This window comes from Somniosus microcephalus, chromosome 4 (genome assembly GCF_052327205.1).
Source record: "Somniosus microcephalus isolate GS21.2 chromosome 4, FLI_Smic_1.0, whole genome shotgun sequence".
Lineage (NCBI taxonomy): Eukaryota > Metazoa > Chordata > Chondrichthyes > Squaliformes > Somniosidae > Somniosus > Somniosus microcephalus.
Window position 1 is genome coordinate 92,038,785 of NC_140990.1, and position 25,944 is coordinate 92,064,728.

Here is a 25,944-nt window from a genome sequence, read left to right on the forward strand (position 1 = left end):
GGAGTGGCCCTCCTCTCCATGGCAACGGGTGCACATTGATTTTGCTGGTCCATTCATGGACTCAATGTTCTTAATAGCAGTGGATGCTCATTCGAAGTGGCCTGAGGTGATAAAAATGTCCTCAACCACTACAGACAAAACGATTGCAGTCCTACGGACCATATTTGCCAGAAACGGTTTGCCAGAGCCGATTTGCTCTGATAATGGACCACAGCTTGTGTCCGAGGAGTTTTGAAAATTTATGAGAAGGAATGGGGTAAGGCATTACACATCCGCCCCGTATCATCCAGCCACAAATGGATTGGCTGAGAGGTTCGTACAAACCTTTAAGAAGGCGATAAAGGCCATGTGCGACGATGAAATTCCACTACAGCATAAGGTGGACAATTTCTTATTAGCCTACCGAAACGCGACACATGCAGTTACCAACCAGACCCCGGCCATGATGTTCTTTAACCGAAGGTTGAGATCTCGTCTGGACTTGCTCAGACCAAATGTGCGAAGAAATGTTGAGGACAAACAATTCTAGCACATCAATGAGAAGCCGACAAGGAGCTTCAATGTAGGACAACCAGTCTTGGCCCGTGACTATCGAGCAGAGAAATGGCAACCCGGAACGATATGCACAAGGCAGGGGCCATTAATGTACACAGTGGATGTCGGGGAGAACATTGTGAGACGCCACGTCGATCAGATCTTAGCGTCACAGGAACGAGTCAACCCCATGTCTCGAGTACCTGGGGATGAACCCGGCATACCGGTAGCATCTACCTCAGAACCAGTAGCAGTGGAATCCGATGAACTACCCGATAAAAAGGGGCCAGAATCGCCTCTGCACCAAGAACAAGAACCTCAGGAAAGGCGCTATCCCGAAAGGGTCAGGAAGCCGCCCCAAAGACTGAATCTATAAATGGACTATTGTTGTTTAATGTACATGTTGAAATGTTAATTGTTATTTGAATATTAGGGGTACTACTAATCTGAAAGGGGAGCAATTGTGGTGTATGTACCTTTAAGACAGAACTACTTTTACAGCTCCTGTATACTGTAGTACCGGCAGTGACCACACCTGTATATAAGGCTTGCGCATGCCTCTGTACCCCCAGTCTTGAGACTACCCTCCTCCAGTAAATACCTGTTGATTGTTCAGTTACAGCATCCGTGTGGTTATTGAAAAACAGCATACTCTCAGAATCACGGATCTAACAGGTAATAGGGAACGATTCACTCCCGTCTGGTACTGTACGGCCCGTGTGTGTCTCAGTGTCAGCTCCTGCACACGTACAGCACACAGCAGGTAAAAGGGAATGATTCACTCCCGTCTGGTACTGCACGGCCTGTGTGTGTCTCAGTGTCAGCTCCTGGACATGTACAGCACACAGTGGGTAAAAGGGAACGATTCACTCCCGTCTGGTACTGTACGGCCCGTGTGTGTCTCAGTGTCAGCTCCTGTACATGTACAGTACACAGTGGGTAAAAGGGAACGATTCACTCCCGTCTGGTACTGTACGGCCCGTGTGTGTCTCAGTGTCAGCTCCTGTACATGTACAGTACACAGTGGGTAAAAGGGAACGATTCACTCCCGTCTGGTACTGTACGGCCCGTGTGTGTCACAGTGTCAGCTCCTGTACATGTACAGCACACAGCGGGTAAAAGGGAACGATTCACTCCCGTCTGGTACTGTATGGCCCGTGTGTGTCTCAGTGTCAGCTCCTGTACATGTACAGTACACAGCGGGTAAAAGGGAATGATTCACTCCCGTCTGGTACTGTACGGCCCGTGTGTGTCTCAGTGTCAGCTCCTGTACATGTACAGCACACAGCAGGTAAAAGGGAATGATTCACTCCCGTCTGGTACTATACGGCCCGTGTGTGTCTCAGTGTCAGCTCCTGTACATGTACAGTACACAGCGGGTAAGAGGGAACGAATCACTCCCGTCTGGTACAGTACGGCCCGTGTGTGTCTCAGTGTCAGCTCCTGTACATGTACAGCACACAGCGGGCAAAAGGGAACGATTCACTCCCGTCTGGTACTGTACGGCCCGTGTGTGTCTCAGTGTCAGCTCCTGTACATGTACAGCACACAGTGGGTAAAAGGGAACGATTCACTCCCGTCTGGTACTATAAGGCCCGTGTGTGTCTCAGTGTCAGCTCCTGTACATGTACAGTACACAGCGGGTAAAAGGGAACGATTCACTCCCACCTGGTACTGTACGGCCCGTGTGTGTCTCAGTGTCAGCTCCTGTACATGTACAGTACACAGCGGGTAAAAGGGAACGATTCTCTCCAGTCTGGTACTGTACGGCCCGTGTGTGTCTCAGTGTCAGCTCCTGTACATGTACAGCACACAGTGGGTAAAAGGGAATGATTCACTCCCGTCTGGTACTGTACGGCCCGTGTGTGTCTCAGTGTCAGCTCCTGTACATATACAGCACACAGCGGGTAAAAGGGAACGATTCACTCCCGTCTGGTACTGTACGGCCCGTGTGTGTCTCAGTGTCAGCTCCTGTACATGTACAGCACACAGCGGGTAAATGGGAACGATTCACTCCCGTCTGGTACTGTACGGCCCGTGTGTGTCTCAGTGTCAGCTCCTGTACATGTACAGTACACAGTGGGTAAAAGGGAACTATTCACTCCTGTCTGGTACTGTACGACCCGTGTGTGTCTCAATGTCAGCTCCTGTACATGTACAGTACACAGCGGGTAAAAGGGAACAATTCACTCCCGTCTGGTACCGTACGGCCCGTGTGTGTCTCAGTGTCAGCTCCTGTACATGTACAGCACACTGGGTAAAAGGGAATGATTCACTCCTGTCTGGTACTGTACGGCCCGTGTGTGTCTCAGTGTCAGCTCCTGTATGTGTACAGCACACAGCGGGTAAAAGGGAACGATTCACTCCTGTCTGGTACTGTACGGCCCGTGTGTGTCTCAGTGTCAGCTCCTGTACATGTACAGCACACAGCGGGTAAAAGGGAACGATTCACTCCCGTCTGGTACTGTACGGCCCGTGTGTGTCTCAGTGTCAGCTCCTGTACATGTACAGCACACAGCGGGTAAAAGGGAACGATTCACTCCCGCCTGGTACTGTACGGCCCGTGTGCGTCTCAGTGTCAGCTCCTGTACATGTACAGCACACAGCGGGTAAAAGGGAATGATTCACTCCCGTCTGGTACTGTACGGCCCGTGTGTGTCTCAGTGTCAGCTCCTGTACATGTACAGTACACAGCGGGTAAAAGGGAACGATTCACTCCCGTCTGGTACTGTACGGCCCGTGTGTGTCTCAGTGTCAGCTCCTGTACATGTACAGCACACAGTGGGTAAAAGGGAACGATTCACTCCCGTCTGGTACTGTACGGCCCGTGTATGTCTCAGTGTCAGCTCCTGTACATGTACAGTACACAGCGGGTAAAAGGGAACGATTCACTCCCGTCTGGTACTGTACGGCCCGTGTGTGTCTCAGTGTCAGCTCCTGTACATGTACAGCACACAGTGGGTAAAAGGGAATGATTCACTCCCATCTGGTACTGTACAGCCCGTGTGTGTCTCAGTGTCAGCTCCTGTACATGTACAGCACACAGCGGGTAAAAGGGAACGATTCACTCCCGTCTGGTACTGTACGGCCTGTGTGTGTCTCAGTGTCAGTTCCTGTACATGTACAGCACACAGTGGGTAAAAGGGAACGATTCACTCCCGTCTGGTACTATAAGGCCCGTGTGTGTCTCAGTGTCAGCTCCTGTACATGTACAGTACACAGCGGGTAAAAGGGAACGATTCTTGAACCCACAACCTTCTGACTCAAAGGCGAGAGCGAGACCTAATCAGCCACAGCGGAGCTGATTCGAGGGACATCCTTATCTCACAGAGCAGTGGGTTACTTGGGATGGACTCTGACCCAAGGCAATCGATCTTTTTTATCAATTACCCACTTCAAACTTTCGAATGTTGGCGTTCAGAGAGATTTGGGTGTCCTTGTGCAAGAAACACAGAAAGCTAGCATGCAGGAACAGCAAGCAATTGGAAGGCAAATAGCATGTTGGCCTTTATTGCAAGGGGGTTGGAGTGTAAGAGTAAGGAAGTCTTGCTACAATTGTACAGGGCCTTGGGGAGACCACACCTGGAGTACTGGGCACAGTTTTGGTCTCCTTATCTGAGGAAGGATATACTTGCCTTGGAGGCGGTGCAGCGAAGGTTCACTAGATTGATTCCTGGGATGAGAGGGCTGTCCTATGAGGAGAGATTGTGTAGAATGGGCCGATACTCTCTGGAGTTTAGAAGAATGAGAGGTGATCTCATTGAAACATACAAGATTCTGAGGGGGATTGACAGGGTAGATGCGGAGAGGTCGATTCCCCTGGCTGGAGAGTCTAGAACTAGGGGGCATAGTCTCAGGATAAAGGTCGGCCATTTAAGACTGAGATGAGGAGGAATTTCTTCACTCAGAGGGTTGTGAATCTTTGGAATTCTCTGCCCCAGAGGGTTGTGGATGCTGAGTCTTTGAGTATATTCAAGGCTGAGACAGATAGATTTTTGGACTCGAGGGGAATCCAGGGATATGGAGATCGGGTGGGAAAGTGGAGATGAGGTCGAAGATCAGCCATGATCTTATTGAATGGCGGAGCAGGTTCAAGGGGCCGTGTGGTCTACTCCTGCTCCTATTTCTTAAGAAGGAGCGGGATTGGCTTCTGGGAGGAGTGATGTCTGTGTTCCCACTGGAGCCCAAGCCCTTCCTGTTCGGCGTGGACCAATTGTAGCCCCTCCCCTACTGCCCGCCATCACAGGGTTCAGCTCACTCAGCACAGACCAGGGGGATTGGAACCCGAGCTCTTCCTGCTCCGCGTGGGCTTCGGTACTGCGCACACTGAGGCGGCGAGCGTTTGCATCCCCCCTCCTCTCCCCACGCCCCCCCCCACCCACACCCTCACCTGGGTGTCCTTGTGCACCAGTCGCTGCAGGTAAGCATGCAGGTGCAGCAGGTGGTTAAGAAGGCAAATGGTATGTTGGCCTTTGTAGCGAGAGGATTCGAGTACAGGAGCAAGGATGTCTTGCTGTAGTTGTACAGGGCCTTGGTGAGACCACACCTTGAGTATTGTGTGCCGTTTTGGTCGCCTTACCTGAGGAAGGATGTTCTTGCCATGGAGGGAGTGCAGCGAAGATTCACCAGACTGATACCTGGGATGGCAGGAATGACGTATGAGGAGAGATTGGGTCGATTAGGCTTATATTCGCTGGAGTTTAGAAGAATGAGAGGGGATCTCATTGAAACTTATAAAATTCTAACAGGACTAGACAGACTAGATGCAGGAAGGATGTTCCCAATGGCGGGGGAGTCCAGAACTAGGGGTCACAGTCTAAGGATAAGGGGTAGGACAGAGATGAGGAGGAATTTCTTCACCCAGAGAGTGGTGAACCTGTGGAATTCTCTACCACAGAAGGCAGTAGAGGCCAATTCATTAAATATATTCAAGAAGGAGTTAGATATATTTCTTAAAGCTAAAGGGATCAAGGGATATGGAGAGAAGGCAGGGACAGGGTACTGAATCTGGATGATCAGCCATGATCTCATTGAATGGCGGAGTAGGCTCAAGGGGCCGAATGGCCTACTCCTGCTCCTATCTTCTAGTTTCTATGTATCTTGGCCGTTCTGCTTACCATCGGTCAGTGCTCCCGTGGAGCATCTTGAGGGCCACGTCGATGCCCCATTCCGTGTGCCGGGCCCGCAGGATCTTGCCGAAGCCGCCCCCTCCGACCAGCCTCCTGTCCGCCAGCTGGGCGGCCCTGACGACCGCAAGGCCCGCGCCCTCCGCCATCCTTTCCCTGCGGCCCACAACACAAAGAGCTCAGTTAAAGTGATCAGCGAAACCACGCGGCTGTACGACCATCAGGCGGGCCCTCGCGCGTGGGGACCGGGTCAATGGAGAGCAGGGCCCGGCCTGGCCCGTCTTCTGACCGGGCACATCTGCCTGCCCTGAGAAGCGACTTGCACAGCCGACATAGTCAGTAGAGGCGGATATTCAACTTCAGCAGGCTTCACATCCCTGTCCCGACATTCCATGCTTCCGCTCTGTACTTGTATTTATTCGGGCTCGCACCAACCCCAACCCGTTAATTTTGAGCATCTCTGAGGCAGGAGGAGGTTCTGTTTGCCCGGTACAGAGTGCCCACTCTCTCTCTTTCTCTCATCCCACCACAGGCATGCTGGGAATTTAAATTCAATTAATCTGGAATTAAAAGCCAACATCAGTAATGGTGACCATGAGTGTCGGAAAAACCCATCTGGTTCAGTCATGTTCTTCAGCGAAGGAAATCTGCCGCCCTTACCCGGTCTGGCCGATATGTGACTCCAGACCCACAACAATGTGGTTGACTCTTAACTGCCCTCTGCGGCTCAAGAAGGCGGCTCACCTCCATCTTTTCAAGGGCAATTAAGTGTGGGCAATAAATGTGTACCCACATCCCATGAACGAATAATATTCAATTAAGGAACAGGAGGAGGCCATTCAGCCCCTCGAGCCTGTTCCGCCATTCAATGAGATCAGGGCTGATCTGCGACCTAACTCCATACACCCGCCTTTGGCCCATATCCCTTATTACCTTTGGTTAACAAAGACCGATCAATCTCAGATTTAAAATTAACAATTGATCTCGCATCAATGACCGTTTGCGGAAGAGAGTTCCAAACTTCTACCACCCTTTGTGTGTAGAAATGTTTCCTAATTTCGCTCCTGAAAGGTCTGGCTCTAATTTTTAGACTATGCCCCCAGTCCTAGAATCCCCAACCAGCAGAAATAGTTTCTCTCTATCTATCCTATCTGTTCCCCTTAATATCCTGAAAACTTCGATCAGAACACCCCTTAATCTTCTAAATTCCAGGGAATAATACCCTCCTTTCTCTGCCCCTGCCCCACAACACCCAGACACAGAGAGTTTGGGCGTAGGTTGGCACAGCTGAGGGTCAGAGACCCCATTCCACCCCCTCCACCACCACCCCCAGTGCTAGGCAGCGGGCATTGCATCACATTAGTATTGAGAGGGAGGAGGTACTAGTGGTTTTAGCGGGCTTAAAAGTGGATAAATCCCCAGGCCCGGACGAGATGTATCCCGGGCTGCTGTGTGAGGCAAGGGAGGAGATTGCAGGGGCTCTGACACAAATTTTCAGAACCTCTCTGGCCACAGGGGAGGTGCCAGAGGACTGGAGGACAGCTAACGTAGTACCATTATTCAAGAAGGGTAGTAGGGATTGTTAAGTATGTGTATTGTATTGAACAATTAACACAAAGACTTAAACGTATAACTCAAACAGGCCTTTACTGGTTGGAGGTAGGGACTGCACATAGGTCTTTACTTCATGCCCACAGGCGGGAACTGAGGGGAATCAGTACCCACAGTACTATTTATACCCCTATGGCCAGGAGTGGTACTGCGTATCACTACGCCCAACAAGTAGTGCAGTCCTGTCCATAGGTTCAAAGTAGCACACATATTACATACACAACATTCCTCCCTTCCTAGCTTTACAGTCATCTCCCCATTTAACATAACGTAATAACATATATACATATATAACTTCAGGTTTACATAACAGAATAACATAGATACATAGATAACTTCATGTCAAAAACAGATCACAGATTCAGTCTCTGCGGAAAACAGTTCACAGATTCAATCTCTGTGGTGTAGTCGGTTCACGTTGCTAGAGTGACTCATTCAATAGTCCTTCCATGGATTTAACAGTTTGAACTTCCGAACTGAATTGGCTCCGTTCGGAGGGACCACGTGTGTGATCTGGTAGAGGTGATAATGGTTCAGATGGGTCATCTTCTGTTTTTACTTTTCCTTTTCTGCTTCTTGGAGACTCTCTGGGCTCCATTGTCAGCTGCCACAGCTGCCAGCTGCATGCGCAGTTCCTCCTTCTCTTCCTCCTGTTTCCGTCGTAGAGCCAGCTTCTCCCGATGTTCCGTAGACTTTTGGTGCTCCTCCATGATTTCTGCACTTTGGGAGTCGAAGTTACAAGCTGGGCAGGACAGGACATCGTAATATTCGGTGTCGTCCTGAGCTAGACCAGTGAGAGGGTCGTCTATTTCCTCCATACCTAGCTGGACGTTAGCCAGCTCTTGTTCCAAATCCAGACATCTTTCCTGAAGAGACTTCTTCATGTGTACCTCTGCATCCAGCTTTTTCTGGGCTTTCAGCAAGTCGTTTACTAGTGACCTCATTTGTGATTTTAATACTTCAACTTCCTTTGGAGATTGATTGATCGGACTATGCAATCCCTCTACCGGAGCAGCTGTTTCAGCGGTCTGTTGTTCTACGTTGACGTGAGTCAGCGTACTTTTGGCATCCAAGGGCTGCTCTGTTGCAGTCATCTCAGTCTGTGTTGCCACCTCAGCTCTTCCAATAACCTTTGAGAGCTCCGAACCCCTTTCGTTTGAATATTGAAGTTCATGTTCAAGTTTTTCCCATTTCAGAGTCCTGTCCTTCAGCATATGCAGGAGTTGGCTGACCGTTAACTCCTCTGACATCAGACGTTTTGTGTGCTCCTGCTCCATTTTCTCCATCAGCTGCTTCTGTTGTCTTTCCAGATTCTCCAACTCTATATCAAAGAACTCTTTCGTTGCATTCAACTCTTGCTCAAAACGGCGAAGCATTTGTTCTAATTGCTGTTGTAGTTTGAAATGGAGTTGAGTTCGAGCCCGGTGTCCCTCAGAAATGGGCACATCAGTAGACTTGCCAGACTCAGAATCCACAGTTAAACTATGTTGTTGTTGCTCAGTGGAATTCTGTGCTGAAACTTTGTCTTTTGCACCTGAGTTGGGCTTACCATCATCCGTTCCAGAGTCTGGGCCGACTATCTTCACCGAGTTCTCACTCGTTATTGTTTGTAGGAAATGCCAGTCCATATTCATTTTCCTAATCCACTCCCGTCCTAGTAGTGGAGGACCTCCTTCAGATATCACATATAAGTCCATTATTTGACTGTCTTCGCCCTTGTGGGCCACTGCAACCTCTATTTTCCCGATGGGGTACACTCTTTGCCCCGTGTATGTTTTCAATATAATCCCCGTATCCTGTAGGGGAATATGTTGGAATAACTTTCCGTAATCTTTCTTATTTATGACCGTCAATGCCGATCCAGTGTCCAATTCCAGTTTTACTTGGACTCCTTCTATCTGAAGAGTGACCCAAATTGTCTGGAGGTCTGCACCCTTACCAGCGTTGAGTACTCTTAAGCTAGCCAGTTCATTACAGCTTAAGCTAGCCAGTTCATTACTGCTAGCGTCTGAATCGGACTCCTGTTCGGTCACCTTGTGTACCTTTGCGTATTTTCCTTGCGGTGACTTCTTGTTGCTGGTCTTCTTCCCTGACCTGCATACTCTAGCTATATGTCCAAGCCTACCACAAGTTCTACATTCTTGGTTTTTAAACCAACACTGGTTCTGATCATGCGTTGTCTTTCCACAACGATAACATTTGCCAGAACTCACACCCAATTTGTGTGCACTGAGCTCCGGTGACCGTAGCTGCATTACTGCCGTGCCTCTCGCTGCGGCTTCGTGTGCTGCTGCCATAGTGACCGCCTTCTCAAGCGTCAGCTCATTCTCCTCGAGCAGTCGCTTTTGTGTATCCTGTTTAAATAAACCACACACAAATTTGTCTCGTAGTGCATCTGTCAATCCCGTTCCAAACTGGCAATATTTCGCTAATTTACGCAATTCCAGCAAATATTCAGCATTGCTTTCATGCTGTAGCTGCCTTCTGTCGTAAAATTTAAATCGTTCCGCTAGCATCAGCGGCGTGGGGTTTAGATGATCTTTCAGGACAGTAACAATCTCATCGAACGTCTTATCCGCCGGTTCATCTGGTGATAACAGGTGTTTCAATTGCCCGTACGTCTTCGCACCCATTAAATTTAATAATGTTAGAGCTTTATCTTGGTCACGAATTTTATTGGCCTTACAATAATTTTTTACTCTTTCAACATATATGGCCCAATCTTGGAGGTCACTATCAAAGGTGCTAATATTCCCGTGTTTAGGCATTGTAGATTTGCAATTTCTCAGATTTTATTTTCTTTACTTGTTATCAAAGATGGCGGCTTCCCGCTCTTGCCGTCGTCCTCCGCCCACAAAATGGCGGTTTTCCCGCGCTTGGCGGTCTTCACCCGTCCCCCGACGCCGTCTCCCTTCAGCCCTCGAGTGCGGCCCTTATCTTCGCCGCGATCGATAGCCCGCGCTGTGCACCGCGACTCTCGCACCTTGAGCTTCTGCAGCCGCCGCGCCTTTCAATCCGAGTGCGGCTCTTATCTTTGGTCCCGATCGCTGGCCCGGCTGCGCCCCTCACTTCAAAGCGGCCCGGCCCTTATCTGCCGATCGCTATCGCCCTACCTCTCTCTCTTCCCCAGTCCTGTCTTTACTCCGGTTCACAAGCTGATGGAGGCTTCAGGGTCCTAATGCCTGTCTGTTCCAGTCGCTGGAAGCTGTCAGGATTTCTGCTGCCCTTCAGTTTTGAGTGGGGTGTTGAGGATTGAAACCTCTCTTCAACGTCCTGTCTTTGGACGAAGCCGCCTGGAATAACTGCCGCAGGGTAAGAGCCTGACTCGTCGCCAGTGTTAAGTATGTGTATTGTATTGAACAATTAACACAAAGACTTAAACGTATAACTCAAACAGGCCTTTACTGGTTGGAGGTAGGGACTGCACATAGGTCTTTACTTCATGCCCACAGGCGGGAACTGAGGGGAATCAGTACCCACAGTACTATTTATACCCCTATGGCCAGGAGTGGTACTGCGTATCACTACGCCCAACAAGTAGTGCAGTCCTGTCCATAGGTTCAAAGTAGCACACATATTACATACACAACAGGGATAAACCAGGGAATTACAGGCCAGTGAGCCTAACATCAGTGGTAGGGAAATTATTGGAAAAAATTCTGAGGGACAGAATTAGTCTCCACTTGGAGAGGCAAGGATTAATCAAGGATAGTCAGCATGGCTTTGTCAGGGGGAGATCATGTCTAACCAATTTGATTGAATTTTTCGAGGAGGTGACTCGGTGCGTGGATGAAGGTAGTTCAGTTGATGAAGTCTACATGGACTTCAGTGAGGCTTTTGACAAAGTCCCACATGGGAGACTGATCAAGAAGGTAAGAGCCCATGGGATCCAGGCCAATTTGGCACATTGGATCCAAAATTGGCTTCATGGCAGGTGGCAGAGGGTGATGGTCGAAGGTTGTTTTTGTTGTGTATGTAACCTGTTCCACCTTAAGAGAGCTTAAGCCTGTTCCACCTTAAGAGATGTACTACTTTCTCAGGCTGCTGTAGACGTAATACCGGGGGTGAACACACCGGTATATAAGCACTGTGCAGTAATCTTGTATTCAGTATAGTCCCTACCTCCAACCAGTAAAGACCTGTTTTATTGTTACTCATTAGTCTGTGTCTTAATTAACTAAATAATTCACAGACCTAACACTGGCGACGAGTCAGGTTCTTACCCTGCGGCAGTTATTCCACGGCGGTTGAAGAGAGGTTTCAAACCACACCACCCCACTGGAAGCGACAGGCATTAGGACCCTGAAGCCTCCATCAGCTTGTGAACCGGAGTAGAAGACAGGGCTGGGGAAGACAGGTACAGGGCGATAGCGATCGGGAGATAAGGGCTTTGGAGTGCGAGGCGCAGCCGGGCCATTGATCGCAAGCACTGATAAGGGCCGGGCCGCTTTCAAGTGCGAGGCGCAGCTGGGCCATCGATCGCATCCGCTGATAAGGGCCGCACTCGGGCGATCGCGGCGAAGATAAGGGCCGCACTCGGGGGCTGAAGGGAGACGGCGTCGGGGGACGGGTGAAGACCGCCAAGCGCGGGAAAACCGCCATTTTGTGGGCGGAGGACGACGGCAAGAGCGGGAAGCCGCCATCTTTGATAACAAGTAAAGAAAATAAAATCTGAGAAATTGCAAATCTACAATGCCTAAACACGGGAATATTAGCACCTTTGATAGTGACCTCGAAGATTGGGCCATATATGTTGAAAGAGTTAAAAATTATTGTAAGGCCAATAAAATTCGTGACCAAGATAAAGCTCTAACATTATTAAATTTAATGGGTGCGAAGACATACGGGCAATTGAAACACCTGTTATCACCAGATGAACCGGCGGATAAGACGTTCGATGAGATTGTTACTGTCCTGAAAGATCATCTAAACCCCACGCCGCTGATGCTAGCGGAACGATTTAAATTTTACGACAGAAGGCAACTACAGCATGAAAGCAATGCTGAATATTTGCTGGAATTGCGTAAATTAGCGAAATATTGCCAGTTTGGAACGGGACTGACAGATGCACTACGAGACAAATTTGTGTGTGGTTTATTTAAACAGGATACACAAAAGCGACTGCTCGAGGAGAATGAGCTGACGCTTGAGAAGGCGGTCACTATGGCAGCAGCACACGAAGCCGCAGCGAGAGGCACGGCAGTAATGCAGCTACGGTCACCGGAGCTCAGTGCACACAAATTGGGTGTGAGTTCTGGCAAATGTTATCGTTGTGGAAAGACAACGCATGATCAGAACCAGTGTTGGTTTAAAAACCAAGAATGTAGAACTTGTGGTAGGCTTGGACATATAGCTAGAGTATGCAGGTCAGCGAAGAAGACCAGCAACAAGAAGTCACCGCAAGGGAAATACGCAAAGGTACACAAGGTGGCCGAACAGGAGTCCGATTCAGACGCAAGCAGTATTGAACTGGCTAGCTTAAGGGTACTCAACGTTGGTAAGGGTGCAGACCTCCAGACAATTTGGGTTACTCTTCAGATAGAAGGAGTCCAAGTAAAAATGGAATTGGACACTGGATCGGCATTGTCGGTCATGAATAAGAAAGATTACAGAAGGTTATTCCAACATATTCCCCTACAGGATACGGAGATTATATTGACAACCTACACGGGGCAGAGAGTGTACCCCATCGGGACAATAAAGGTTGCAGTGGCCAACAAGGGCGAAGGAAGTCAAATAATGGACTTATATGTGCTACCGGAGGGAGGTCCACCACTACTAGGCCGGGAGTGGTTTAGAAACATAAATATGGACTGGCATTCGCTAAAAGCCATAAAGAGTGAGAACTCGGTGCAGATAATCAGCCCAGACTCTAGAACTGATGATGGTAAGACCAACCCATGTGCAAAAGACAAAGTTTCAGCACAGAATTCCACTGAGCAACAACAACATAGTTTAACAGAGAATTCTGAGTCTGTCAAGTCTACTGATATGCACATTTTTGAGGGACACTGGGCTCGAACTCAACTCCATTTCAAACTACAACAGCAATTAGAACAAATGATTCGCCGTTTTGAGTAAGAGATGAATGAAATAAAAAAGTTCTTTGTTACAGAGTGGGAGAATCTGGAAAGTCAACAGAAGCAACTGATGGAGAAAATGGAGCAGGAGCACACCAACCATCTGCGCGAGGAGGCCGAACGAATCAAAGCTGATTCAGGTTCTGAACGTGCGTGCCATAATCTGGTGTCAGAAGAGTTAACGGTCAGCCAACTCCTTCATATGCTGAGGGACAAGACTCTGAAATGGGAAAAACTTGAACACGAGCTGCGATCTTCAAAGGAAAAGGGTTCGGAGCTCTCAAAAGTCATTGAGATGGCTGATGTGACGACACAGACTGAAATGACTGCAACAGAGCAGCCATTGGATGCCAAAAGTACGCTGACTCACGTCAATGTAGAACAACAGACCGCTGAAACAGCTGCTCCGGTAGAGGGATTGCATAGTCCGATCAATCAATCTCCAAAGGAAGTTGAAGTATTAAAATCACAAATGAGGTCACTAGTAAACGACTTGCTGAAAGCCCAGAAAAAGCTGGATGCAGAGGTACACATGAAGAAGTCTCTTCAGGAAAGATGTCTGGATTTGGAACAAGAGCTGGCTAACGTCCAGCTGGGTATGGAGGAAATAGACGACCCTCTCACTGGCCTAGCTCAGGACGACACCGAATATTACCATGACCTGGTGGACGACACCGAATATTACGATGTCCTGTCCTGCCCAGCTTGTAACTTCGACTCCCAAAGTGCAGAAATCATGGAGGAGCACCAAAAGTCTACGGAACATCGGGAGAAGGTGGCTCTACTACGAAAAAAGGAGGAAGAGAAGGAGGAACTGCGCAGGCAGCTGGCAGCTGTGGCAGCTGACAATGGAGCCCAGAGAGTCTCCAAGAAGCAGAAAAGGAAAAGTAAAAACAGAAGATGACCCATCTGAACCATTATCACCTCTACCAGATCACACACGTGGTCCCTCCGAACGGAGCCAAATCAGTTCGGAAGTTCAAGCTGTTAAATCCATGAAAGGACTATTGAATGAGTAACGTGAACCGACTACACCACAGAGATTGAATCTGTGAACTGTTTTCCGCAGAGACTGAATCTGTGATATGTTACGTTAAACATGAAGTTATATATGTATATATGTTATTACGTTATGTTAAATGGGGGGAATGACTATAAAGCTAAGAAGGGAGGAGTGTTGTGTATGTAACCTGTTCCACCTTAAGAGAGCTTAAGCCTGTTCCACCTTAAGAGATGTACTACTTTCTCAGGCTGCTGTAGACGTAATACCGGGGGTGAACACACCGGTATATAAGCACTGTGCAGTAATCTTGTATTCAGTATAGTCCCTACCTCCAACCAGTAAAGACCTGTTTTATTGTTACTCATTAGTCTGTGTCTTAATTAACTAAATAACTCACAGACCTAACAGTTTTTGTGACTGGAAGCCTGTGTCCAGTGATGTACCACAGGGATCAGTTCTGGGTCCCTTGCTGTTTGTAGTGTGCATTAATGATTTAGATATGAATGTAGGAGGTATGATCAGTAAGTTCGCAGATGACACGAAAATTGGTGGGGTGGTAAATAGCGAGGAGGGAAGCCTCAGGCTACAGGATGATATAAACAGGTTGGTCGGATGGGCAGAACAGTGGCAAATGGAATTTAACCCTGAAAAGTGTGAGGTGATGCATTTTGGGAGGACTAACAAGGCAAGGGAATACACAATGAATGGTAGGACCCTAGGAAGGACAGAGGATCAGAGGGACCTTGGTGTACATGTACATAGATCCCTGAAGGCAGCAGGACAGGTAGATAAGGTGGTTAAGAAGGCATATGGGATACTTGCCTTCATTAGCCGAGGCATAGAATATAATAACAGGGAGGTTATGATGGATCTGTACAAAACGCTAGTTGGGCCACATCTGGGATACTGTGTGCAGTTCTGGTCACCACACTATAGGAGGGATGTGATTGCATTGGAGAGGGTGCAGAGGAGATTCACCAAGATGTTACCTGGGCTGGAGCGCTTCAGCTATGAAGAGAGACTGGACAGGCTGGGGTTGTTTTCCTTAGAGCAGAGAAGGCTGAGTGGGGACCTGATTGAAGTGTACAAAATAATGAGGGGCATAGATAGGGTAGATAGAAAGGAACTTTTCCCCTTAGTAGAGGGGTCAATAACAAGGGGGCATAGTTTCAAGGTAAGGGGCAGGAGGTTTAGAGGGGATTTGAGGAAAAACTTTTTCACCCAGAGGGTGGTTGGAATCTGGAACTCACTGCCTGAAAGGGTGGTAGAGACAGGAACCCTCACAACATTCAAGAAGCATTTAGATGAGCACTTGAAACGTCATAGCATACAAGGCTACGGACCAAGTGCTGGAAAATGGGATTAGAATAGACAGGGCTTGATGGCCGGCGCGGACACGATGGACCGAAGGGCCTCTTTCTGTGCTGTATAACTCTATGACTCTATTATCTAGCTAAAGTCCGAGGGAATCAGGAGGCTGGGACAAGCAGTGAGCCAGAGGTGCGGAAAAGGAGAGTGTGTGTGGGGGGATCCAGGAGGTAGTGTTGGAGGAGTCGCAGCCCTTGCTCTTGTCCAACAGGTTCGAGGCTCTTACTCCCTGTGAGGACAGGAGCAGGGACTGCAGGGAGGATGAGCAACCTGGCCACAGCACCGTGGAACGGGGGGCCATTCAAGTGGGGGGAATAAAAAGAAATGTTGTAGTGGTAGGGGATAGTATCATAAGGGGGATAGATAGGGTTCTTTGCAGCCAAGAGCGAGAGTCCCGAAGGTTGTGTTGCCTGCCCGGTGCCAGGGTTAAGGACATCTCCTCTGGGCTGGAGAGAAACTTGGGAGTGGGAGGGGGAAGATCCAATTGTCGTGGTCCATGTTGGTACCAACGACATAGATAGGACAAGGAAAGAGGTTCTGCTGAGGGAGTATGAGCAGCTAGGGGCTGTTGTGTATGTAACCGTTTACCTTTAAGGGAACTATAGAATGTAACCGTTCGCCTTTAAGAGCACTACTTTAGGGTGGCACTATTTGTTGGCTCATGTATACTGTAATACCGATAGTGACCACACCAGTATATAAGGGTTGTGATACGTTAACTAGGGCAGATTCGCCCGAACCTCTGAATAGTAAAGACCTGTTTTATTTGTTAATCTTGGAGTCTGTGTATTATTTGCAATACAACCCACAGACTTAACAATGGCGACGAGGACGATCGTACCCTGCGGCAACAGTACTTCCTAAGCTACTAAGGAGCGTCGAAGTGAGGCAACCGCCTTCGTCGTGCTGCTGGAAGAACACACGAGGCTGCAGCAACAGACAGGAAGCAGACTAGCAACGAAAGTTCATCAGCAACAGGCACAACTACCCTTTTACCACGGTGCGGAGTGCATCGATCAACTAACAAAAGAAAGCAACCGGCGACCGCAACGACTGTGAGTAGGGGAAAGTGTGGAAAATATCCGGAGGATAAGGGCAGTGACCACCACGGTCGAGGGGGTGAAAAAGGCCGGACAGCGACCGGGATCACAAGGCGCGGTGGCGATAAATAAATAAATAACTAAATAACCCGCGAAGAATCAGCCGCAGCCGGGGAGGAAAGGGCCGGACTGCGGGAGGTCGGGGAGAGGCGTTTGAATCCGCTGAGCGAGAGCCCGAGAGGGAGCGAGCAAGAGCCGCGCGAGCGGGTGAGCCAGAGCCCGAGAGGGAGCGAGCAAGAGCCGCTTCGAGCGGGAGGCGCTTCGCGAGCCAGCGATCGCACCAGCGATAAGGGCCGAGAGCCACTTCGGGCGAGAGGCACAGCGCGGGCCATCGATCGCATCCACTGATAAGGGCCGGGCCGCTTTGAAGTGAGGGGCGCAGCCGGGCCATCGATCGCAATCCTTGATAAGGGCCGCACTCGGGCTGGTAGGGCAGAGTCGGCAGACACTGAAGGCGCGAGAGCCGCGGTGAACAGCGCGGGCCATCGATCGCGGCGGAGGTAAGGGCCGCACTCGGGCTGAAAGACAGCGTCGGGGGTCAGGTGAAGACCGTCAAGCGCGGGAAAACCGCCATTGAAGTGGGCGGGGAGAGCGAGAAGCGCGGGAAAGCCGCCATTTTTCGCGGGAAAACCGCTGGGGAAGAAGACAGAAGCGGGAAACCGCCATCTTAGAAAATTAATTAGAATTTTCAGAAAGGCTGGTGTGTTCTCAAGAAGAGAGGAAAAATAAGAATAAGTAAAGCAATACTTGTGTTGTTCTCAAGAAGAGAGGAAAAATAAGAATAAGTAAAGCAATACTTGTGGTGTTCTCAAGAAGAGAAGAAAATTAATAATAAGTAAAGAAATACTTGTACTGTGCTCGAAAAGAGAAGAAGATGCCTAAGCGAGGAAATATTAATGATTTTAATGCTGAAATAGAAGACTGGGCCACGTATGTGGAACGCATAGAAATATATTGCGTAGCCAACGAAATTGAGGATGACGACAAGGCAATAACTTTGTTAAATTCGATGGGAGCAAAAACATACGGGCTTTTGAAACATCTAATAGCACCAGTTAAACCAGTGGACCAGACCTTCGAAGAGATCGTAGCAGTGCTGAAGGGTCACTTGAACCCCACACCGTTGATGCTGGCTGAACGATTTAAATTTTATGCCAGAACCCAGAGGCAAGATGAAAGCAATGCGGAATACTTAGTCGAACTGCGTAAGCTAGCGAAATACTGCCAGTTTGGAGGGAATTTGACAGAGGCGCTGCGGGACAAGTTCGTATGCGGCTTGGCCAAAGAAGGAACGCAGAAGCGACTTCTGGAAGAAAACGACCTCACACTGGACAGGGCTGTCCTCATAGCTTCATCGCACGAAGCCGCAGCGAAAGGAACGGCGGAAATGCAGCAAAAGGCGGCGGCACTCGGGGTGGACCAAATTACTGCAAGCAATTCCAAATGCTACCGTTGTGGAAAGACAACGCACGACCAGAATCAGTGCTGGTTTAAGAACCAAGAGTGCAGGAAATGTGGCAAACTGGGTCACATCGCGAAGGTATGCAGGTCCGGAAAGAAGACCAACAAGCAAAGGAAGCCACCACCACAAGGAAAGTACAACAAGGTGCATCAGGTGGCTGAAAAGAGTTCAGACGAACAAAATTCAGACTCAGACCCAAACAGCCAGGAGCTGGATAGTCTGAGAATCCACAATGTGGGTAAAGTGACTGATCTACAGACGATCTGGGTCACACTAAAAATAGCTGGAGTCCAAGTACGAATGGAGCTGGACACGGGATCAGCTGTATCAGTCATCAACCAAAAGGACTACCACCGGCTATTCTCTCACATACCCTTAAGAAATACCAAGTTCGTATTACAGACATACACGGGGCATAACGTATACCCCAGGGGGAAAATAAGAGTCAAGGTGAGAGATAGGGGTAAAGTACACCCAAGAATGAATTTGTACGTACTACCTGAGGGAGGACCACCACTTCTAGGGCGGGAGTGGATCAAGAAAATAGACATGGAATGGCACTACCTACAAGCAATGACGAGTGAGGACTCGGTGCAGACAAGCAGCTCAGACTCCGAGCCGGAAGACGATAAGTCCAGCTTACGTATGAAAAACAAGGTTAACATGAACTCACGGACTAAGGTTGGAAAATCGATGGCGTGCATAAAGACAGAGAATTCTGAGTCTGTTCAAGTTACAGACATATGCATTACGGAGGAACACCGGGCTCGAACTCAACGTTATTTCAAAGTACAACAACAATTAGAACAATTAAGTTACCGCCTCGTACAAGAGATGAAAACAATGAAAAAGTTCTATGACACCGAATGGGAGAGTCTGGAAAGACAACAGAACCGACTGGCTCAAGCAGAGAGCGACCATAGAGCCACCGTGACCAATTACCGATCACATCTCCCTTATGATGTTCAGGAGTTAGAATATTTGCATGATCTAGAGATACAGCAGAAGGGCAAACCACACTACACTGAGGATTTTGTTCTGCAATTAGAGACGGAGCTAGTGCAGGCAAGGTTAAGAGAAGTTGAATCGCAGTGTGCTCTTAAGGAGATGCAGAAACAAATCTTGGACATGGAAAAGAGAAACGCTTCTTTACCTGATGTGAATAATGTGGACATGTTGCGAGAGGGGATTATTGAGGCGAAACTGAAAGAAGCTAAGCAAAGGATGTTGGAACTTGAAACACAGAACCAAATCAGCAGAAATCAGCTATGTCGAGCAGAGAAGGAGTGCTATGGTCTACATGAGAAGGTGCAATATCTCTCAGCCCAGAATAAGGGGCTACTCACTCAGTTAAATGAGAGTAAACGGGAAATGGCTGAGATAGACTGCAAGAATAAAGAAGAATTGATGGCAGTGAGACTTCGAGAGGCAGATAGCATAGCAGCCTTGGCTGAACTCCAACAGGAAATTGCAAAAAAACCAATTGCAGAGGAATCTTCAGGAAGCCAGGATTTTATTCCAGTCCTTCTTTACGACTCCTTACAAGCAGAGTGTGAGAAGTTGAAAGAACAGTATGGACAGGCCCAGGCTACAATTCTGGAGGGGATTAACTCGGCAACCCCCGAAAAGCTAGTTTCAGTAGAAGCATAGGAACAACTAAAGGTTGAACATGAGCAAGAAGTCCAAAGGCTGCAGGAAATGTTTGATGAGCTCCAGGCCAAGGCTGCCTCATCGGTAAAGATTCCATCCATAGATGAAACATTAGTGGTGGAAGAGGAGAGGGGGTTGGAGCTCTCAAGGGTTATGGAAATAGCTGAGGTTGCAACACAGACTGAGAAGATGGCAGCAGAGCAACCCTTGGATACCAAAAGTACGCTGACTCATGTCAATGTAGAACAACAGACCGCTGAAACAGCTGCTCCGGTAGAGGGATTGAATAGTCCGATCAATCAATCTCCAAAGGAAGTTGAAGTATTAAAATCACAAATGAGGTCATTAGTAAACGACTTGCTGAAAGCCCAGAAAAAGCTGGATGAAGAGGTACACATGAAGAAGTCTCTTCAGGGAAGATGTCTGGATTTGGAACAAGAGCTGGCTAACGTCCAGCTGGGTATGGAGGAAATAGACGACCCTCTCGCTGGCCTAGATCAGGACGACACCGAATATTACCATGACCTGGTGGACTACACCGAATATTGCGATGTCCTGGCCTGACCAGCTTGTAACTTCGACTCCCAAAGTGCAGAAATCATGGAGGAGCACCAAAAGTCTATGGAACATCGGGTGAAGCTGGCTCTACGACGGAAACAGGAGGCAGAGAAGGAGGAACTGCGCAGGCAGCTGGCAGCTGACAGTGGAGCCCAGAGAGTCTCCAAGAAGCAGAAAAGGAAAAGTCGAAACAGAAGATGACCCATCTGAACCATTATCACCTCTACCAGATCACACACGTGGTCCCTCCGAACGGAGCCAAATCAGTTCGGAAGTTCAAACTGTTAAATCCATGGAAGGACTATTGAATGAGTCACTTCAGCAATGTGAACTGTTTTCCACAGAGACTGAATCTGTGATCTGTTTTGACATGAAGTTATATATGTTATTATGTTATGTTAAACATGAAGTTATATGATGTTGACTCCATCGAGAGTATATCTGTAAACTGTTTATATGAAGTTGAAGATTGTATGTTTAAAGGGGATTCTGTAAGTAATAAGCTAAAAAGGGAGGAGTGTTGTGTATGTAACCGTTTACCTTTAAGGGAACTATAGAATGTAACCGTTCGCCTTTAAGAGCACTACTTTAGGGTGGCACTATTTGTTGGCTCATGTATACTGTAATACCGATAGTGACCACACCAGTATATAAGGGTTGTGATACGTTAACTAGGGCAGATTCGCCCGAACCTCTGAATAGTAAAGACCTGTTTTATTTGTTAATCTTGGAGTCTGTGTATTATTTGCAATACAACCCACAGACTTAACAGGGGCCAAATTAAAAAGCAGAACCACAAGGGTAATAATCTCTGGATTACTACCTGAGCCACGAGCAAATTTGGCTAGGGTAAATAAAATCAGAGAGTTAAATGCGTGGCTCAAAGACTGGTGTGGGAGAAATGCGTTTTGCTTCTTGGGACACTGGCACCAGTACTGGGACAGGAGAGAGCTGTTCCGTTGGGACGGATTTCACTTGGCCAGTGCTGGGACTAGAATCCTGGTGAATTGAATAACTAGGGCTGTAGAGAGGGCTTTAAACTAATTAGTGGGGGGGAGGTTTCAAGAGAGCGAAAAATAAAAATGTCAGCGGAGAAGGCAATAGAGCAAAGTAGCAGTGGGGAAATTAAAAACCAGAGCGTGTCAGGAAGGGACAGAATATATAAAGATAAAGGTAAAGTAGTAAAGGGGGTGAAAGCAGGAATAAATTGTCACAAAACATATTTAAAAGTTCTTTATCTGAATGCACGCAGCATTCGTAACAATAGACGAGTTGACGGTACAAATAACTACACATGGGTATGATCTGGTGGCCATTACGGAAACATGGCTGCGAGGTGACCATGACTGGGAACTAAACATCCAGGGGTATAACAACAGAAAATGCTGGAAAAACTCAGCAGGTCAGGCAACATCCGTGGAGAGAAATTTGAGTTGACGTTTCGGGTTGGACCCTTCTTCAAAACATCCAGGGGTATTTGACTATTAGGAAGGACAGACAGGAAGGGAAGGGAGGTGGGATGGCTATGTTAATAAAGGATGGAATCACTGCAATAGTGAGAAATGATATTGGGTCAAAGGATCAGGATAGTGAAACAGTTTGGGTGGAGATAAGGAATAATAAGGGGAGAAAGTCTCTAGTGGGCGTAGTCTATAGGCCTCCTAACAGTTGCAACTCTGTTGGTCGGAGTATAAATCAGGAAATAGTTGGGGCTTGTAATAAGGGAACAGCTACAATCTTGGGAGATTTTAACTTTCATATTGACTGTACAAATCAAATTGGGCAGGGCAGCCTTGAGGAAGAGTTCATAGAGTGCATTAGGGACGGGTTCCTTGAGCAGTATGTTACTGAACCAACCAGGGGGCAGGCAATCTTAGATCTGGTCCTGTGTAATGAGACAGGATTAATAAAAAATGTCCTCGTAAAGGATCCCCTTGGTATGAGTGACCATAATATGGTTGAATTCCAAATTCAGTTGGAGGGTGAGAGAGTTGGATCTCAAACCAGCGTACTAAGCTTAAATAAAGGAGACTATGAAGGTATGAGAACAGAGTTGACAAAAGTGGACTGGGAAAATAGATTAAGGTGTAAGATGGTACAGGAGCAGTGGTGTACATTCAAGGAGATATTTCACAACTTTCAAGAAAAATATATTCCACTGAGGAAAAAGGGGCGTAAAAGAAAAGACAGCCATCCGTGGCTAATAAAGTAATAAAGGATAGTATCCGACTGAAAACAAGGGCATATAAAGTAGCCAAATCTAGTGGGAGGATAGAAGATTGGGAAGCATTTAAAAGCCAGCAAAGAATAACTAAAAGATTAATTAAGAAAGGGAAGATAGATTATGAAAGTAAACTAGCAAAAAATATAAAAACAGATAGCAAGAGTTTCTACAGTTATATAAAAAGAAAAAGGGTGGCTAAAGTGAATGTTGGTCCCTTAGAGGACGAGACCGGGAAATTAGTAGTGGGGAACATGGAGATGGCAAATACGCTGAACAAATATTTTGTATCAGTCTTTACAGTAGAGGACACTAAAAATATCCCAACACTGGACAAACAGGGGGCTATAGGGGGGGAGGAGCTAAACACGATTAAAATCACTAAGGAGATGGTACTCGGTAAGATAATGGGACTCAAGGCGGATAAATCCCCTGGACCTGATGGCTTACATCCTAGGGTCTTGAGCGAAGTAGCGGTAGGGATTGCGGATGCATTGGTGGTAATTTTCCAAAACTCCCTGGATTCAGGAAAGGTCCCAGCAGATTGGAAAACTGCTAATGTAACGCCCTTATTTAAAAAGGGAGGTAGACAAAAAGCTGGAAACTATAGACCAGTTAGCCTAACATCTGTGGTTGGCAAAATGTTGGAGTCCATTATTAAGGAAGCAGTAACAGGACATTTGGATAAACATAATTTAATAGGACAGAGTCAGCATGGTTTTATGAAGGGGAAGTCATGTTTGACAAATTTGCTCGAATTCGTTGAAGATGTAACAAACAGAGTGGATAAAGGGGAACCAGTGGATGTGGTGTATTTGGACTTCCAAAAGGCATTTGACAAGGTGCCACACAAAAGATTACAGCACAAGATAAAAAATCACGGGATTGGGGGTAATATACTGGCATGGGTGGAAGATTGGCTATCTAACAGAAAACAGAGAGTTGGGATAAATGGTTCATTCTCGGGTTGGCAATCAGTAACTAGTGGTGTTCCGCAGGGGTCAGTGCTGGGACCCCAACTCTTTACAATCTATATTAACGATTTGGAGTGCAATGTATCCAAGTTTGCCGACGATACAAAGATGGGAGGAAAAGCAGTGAGTGAGGAGGACATAAGAAACCTGCAAAAGGACATAGACAGGCTAAGTGAATGGGCAGAAATTTGGCAGATGGAATATAATGTTGGAAAGTGTGAGGTTATGCACTTTGGCAGAAAAAATCAAAGAGCAAGTTATTATCTAAATGGAGAGAAACTGCAAAGTGCTACAGTACAAAGGGATCTGGGGGTCCTGGTGCATGAAACACAGAAGGTTCGTATGCAGGTACAGCAGGTGATCAGGAAGGCCAATGGAATCTTGGCTTTTATTGCAAGGGGGATGGAGTATAAAAGCAGGGAAGTCTTGCTTCAGTTATACAGGGTACTGGTGAGGCCACACCTGGAATACTGTGTACAGTTTTGGTTTCCATATTTAAGAAAAGATATACTTGCTCTCGAGGCAGTTCAGAGAAGGTTCACTTGGTTGATTCTGGAGATGAGGGGGTTGACTTATGAGGAAAGGTTGAGTAGGTTGGGCCTCTACTCGTTGGAATTCAGAAGAATGAGAGGCGATCTTATCGAAACATATAAAATTGTGAGGGGGCTTGATCGGGTGGATGCGGGGAGGATGTTTCCACTGATGGGTGAGACTAGAACTAGGGGGCATAATCTTAGAATAAGGGGCTGCCCTTTCAAAACTGAGATGAGGAGAAACTTCTTCACTCAGAGGGTAGTAAATCTATGGAATTTGCTACCTCAGAGAGCTGTGGAAGCTGCAACATTAAATAAATTTAAAATGGAGATAGACATTTTCCTAGCTGATAAGAAAATTAAGGGTTATGGGGAGCGGGCAGGGAAGTTGACGTGAGTCTAGGTTCAGATCAGCCATGATCCTATTGAATGGCGGAGCAGGCCCGAGGGGCCGTATGGCCTACTCCTGCTCCTATTTCTTATGTTCTTATGAGGACATTTAAAACAATTTTTCGAATGGCTTGCTAACAAAATTCATCTCTTGTCGAAGAATTGAATCGAAAAATTAACAATTTTTGAATTTAAGTAATCCTGTTGTCAAAGCACCTCGATTATAAAATTCTCACCCTCGTGTTCAAATCAGTCAATGGCCTCCCCTCTCCTTATCTCTGCAACCTCCTCCAGCCCTGCAAACCTCAGAGATCTCTGCGCTCCTCCAATTCTGGCCTCTTGAGCATCCCCTGATTTTAATCGCTCCACCATTGGCGGCCGTGCCTTCAGCTGCCTGGGCCCCAAGCTCTGGAATTCCCTCCCTAAACCTCTCCGCCTCTCTACCTCTCTTTCCTTCTTTAAATCGCTCCTTTAAACCTACCTCTTTGACCAAGCTTTTGATCATCTGTCCTAATATCTCCTCATGTGGCTCGGTGTCAAATTTTGTATGACAATCGCTCCTGTGGAGCGGCCGTGGGATGTTTTACTGCGTTAAAGGCGCTATATAAATATAACTACTTGTTGTTGTTGTTGCGTGTTGTTGCGGGGTCCCTATTTTGATTAGCAGCGTTGTCATCCAATCAGGCTGCAGCCTCAACTTGATTAACAGCGGGCTCATCCAATCAAGCAGCGCTTTCTGGCGAGCCAACTACCCAATCGGGTGGGAGCGGGGCAGGGTGGTGAAATCTCCTGGAATATGTCCAACCAGGGTTGGCAACCACCAAAGCCCACCGCCCTCGACTGTACGTAAAGATCGAGCAGAATGGATCCCAAAATTGGCTCAAAGGCAGGAAGCAGAGGGTAATGGTTGAAGGGTGTTTGTGACTGGAAGGCTGTTTCCACTGGGGTTCCGCAGGGCTCAGTACTGGGACCTTTGCTTTTTGTGATATATATCAATGATTTGGACTTGAATGTAGGAAGTACAATTAAGAAGTTTGCAGATGATACTAAAATTGGCCGTGTGGTTGATAATGAGGAAGAAAGCTGAAGACTGCAAGAAGATATCAATGGACTGGTCAGGTGGGCCGAACAGTGGCAAATGGAATTCAATCCGGAGAAGTGTGAGGTAATGTATTTGGGGAGGGCTAACAAGGCAAGGGAATACACAATAAATGGTAGGACACTGAGTAGTGTAGAGGAACAAAGGGACCTTGGAGTTCATGTCCACAGATCCCTGAAGGTAGCAGGACAGGTAGATAAGGTGGTTAAGAAGGCATACGGAATGCTTGCCTTTA

The 25,944-nt window shown here is 47.6% G+C and overlaps 1 protein-coding gene across 2 annotated transcripts in view; it reads right to left on the reverse strand.

Annotated features, from left to right (window-relative positions):
* Positions 1-25,944, reverse strand: part of LOC147119511 (receptor-interacting serine/threonine-protein kinase 3-like) — an 86,864-nt gene that overhangs the window by 58,806 nt on the left and 2,114 nt on the right. For both annotated transcript variants that reach the window (XR_015078035.1, XM_085985080.1), the window contains exon 2: positions 5,652-5,816. Coding sequence is in view for 1 of the 2 variants with exons in the window: in XM_085985080.1 (XP_085841206.1) it covers positions 5,652-5,816 (165 nt within the window). In the remaining variant the exon portion in view is untranslated. The remainder of the gene's footprint in view (positions 1-5,651; positions 5,817-25,944) is intronic.